The sequence below is a fragment of the Octopus bimaculoides genome, chromosome 1, assembly GCF_001194135.2.
Source record: "Octopus bimaculoides isolate UCB-OBI-ISO-001 chromosome 1, ASM119413v2, whole genome shotgun sequence".
NCBI classification, from domain to species: Eukaryota; Metazoa; Mollusca; class Cephalopoda; order Octopoda; family Octopodidae; genus Octopus; species Octopus bimaculoides.
The window spans coordinates 55,174,808-55,176,656 of record NC_068981.1 but is presented as its reverse complement, the minus strand read 5'-3'; the positions used below and the strand labels follow the sequence as shown (position 1 = coordinate 55,176,656).

Genomic DNA, 1,849 nt, shown 5'->3' with positions numbered 1-1,849 from the left:
GTACCCGGCTGGTTCTTATTTTATCAACCTCGACGGATAAAAGGCAAAGTCGATCACGGCTCAGAATGTAAAGACAGACGAAATGCCGCTAAGCATTTTGTACAGTCCTACCAGCTCACCGCCTTAGCTAAGTAGAAGACAATAAGAATGAAACCTTTAAAGAATTAAGTTTTAAATTCAAAACAAATATAAAATTAGGATAAATGAGGGAAGGGTAGAACATAGAAATGATGACAACACAATCCCCACCCACTGCTTTATACGAGCGCGCACACACTCATATATTTCTTGTCCCATATACATATGCATGTGAAAATGCGTGTGTATACACCCATCTCTGAATGTATGTTTGTGTTGGTTTTCTTTTAAAAATATCTCACCAATAGAGAATGAGCCGGTCTCTGAACTAGTAACAAAACTCTTTCAACGAAATTTAGACAACATAAACTAGGCTGTATGTATGTATGTATGTATGTATGTATGTATGTAAGTATGTATGTATGCGTGTATGAGTGTGTATATATGTGTGAATGTATATAGGTATGTGTGTGAGTATGCCTGTCATTGTCTGTGACTATTTGCATGTGTGCATATTTGTATATGTGCATATACTACTTGCATATGTGAACATACTCCAGATCAAACTTCTGGAATGTTTTACATATTTTGTATTGTTTGTTTGTGGGTATGTATCAACAACCGTTGTGACCGCAAAAGAACGTTTAAAACGCGTGTATGTGCGTGTGCGTGTACGCGTGTGCATGCACGAATGTGTGTGTGTGTGTGTGTGTGTGTGTGTATGTATGCGTGTATGCGTGTGTATATATATATATATATATATATATATATATATATATATATATATATATGTATGTATGTATATATATATATATACATATGTTTATATGATGTATGCGTGCATGTATATGACGTTGCACTGATGCAATTATTTTTATAGCACATTGGTAAATGCTTTATATCTGAGAGTACTTGCCATTATGTATAGGTATGCATATGTAACACACACACACACACACACATACACACACAAACACATACACTCACTCACACACACACGCACAGGTATAAAATTAATATAACGTTCACTTACTGTAAGCTTTTGCTGTGTGCTTGGGGCCGTGCCGCGTAATTGGTTATCGATCTGCGTTTTACCCTTGGTCATTTTTTTTTTTTATCTCTTCGGTCAACGTTAGTATTTTTGCGTGTCACGTGTGATTTGATATGCCTTCGATTTCGCTTATCTCAAAGTATGAAACTGTTCAAATATGTGCATGAGCGTGAGTGCATAAAGGTGATGATGAAATGTAAACACGTATATATAAAATATGTTGTATATTTTTCTATGATAGATAGAATAATGTTCGCAGAAGTTCGAGACCTGACTGCTTACTGATTAGTCTCACAAAACAACAAGCTTGTCGGCATAACAAGGGGAATGGTGGTGAAAAGAAATGAAGAATAAAAGAAAAGTGAGAAAAAAAGAAAGAAAGAAAGAAAGAAAGAAAGAAAGAGAGAATGAATGAAATATAGAAGTAATTATGGGAAGGGAAGAAGGATGTGGAAGGGTGTCGGGGGGCATCAAAAGTATGTGTGGGATTGCTGGTTGTTTTGTATAAGATTTTGTTGGTTGGATGGAGGGTATGTGTTTGTGGTGCACATACACAGACACATGTATGTATGTATGTATGTATGTATGTATGTATGTATGTATGTGTGGAGGGGGAAAGAAAGAAAGAAAGAAAGAAAGAGAGAGAGAGAGAGAGAGAGAGAGAGATGGCTGTAAATATGTATGCAGAGATGTAAGATGGTATGTAGGTAAATAGATAGA

The 1,849-nt window shown here is 35.9% G+C and overlaps 1 protein-coding gene across 1 annotated transcript in view; it reads right to left on the bottom strand.

The window, feature by feature from the left end:
* The window catches only part of LOC106883886 (tubulin alpha-8 chain), a 59,233-nt gene extending 57,736 nt beyond the window's left edge, over positions 1-1,497 (bottom strand). Inside the window, exon 1 of the mRNA XM_014935025.2 lies at positions 1,112-1,497. Coding sequence (XP_014790511.1) covers positions 1,112-1,183 — 72 coding nt within the window. The 5' untranslated portion in view covers positions 1,184-1,497. The remainder of the gene's footprint in view (positions 1-1,111) is intronic.
* Between the last annotated feature and the right edge of the window lie 352 nt (positions 1,498-1,849).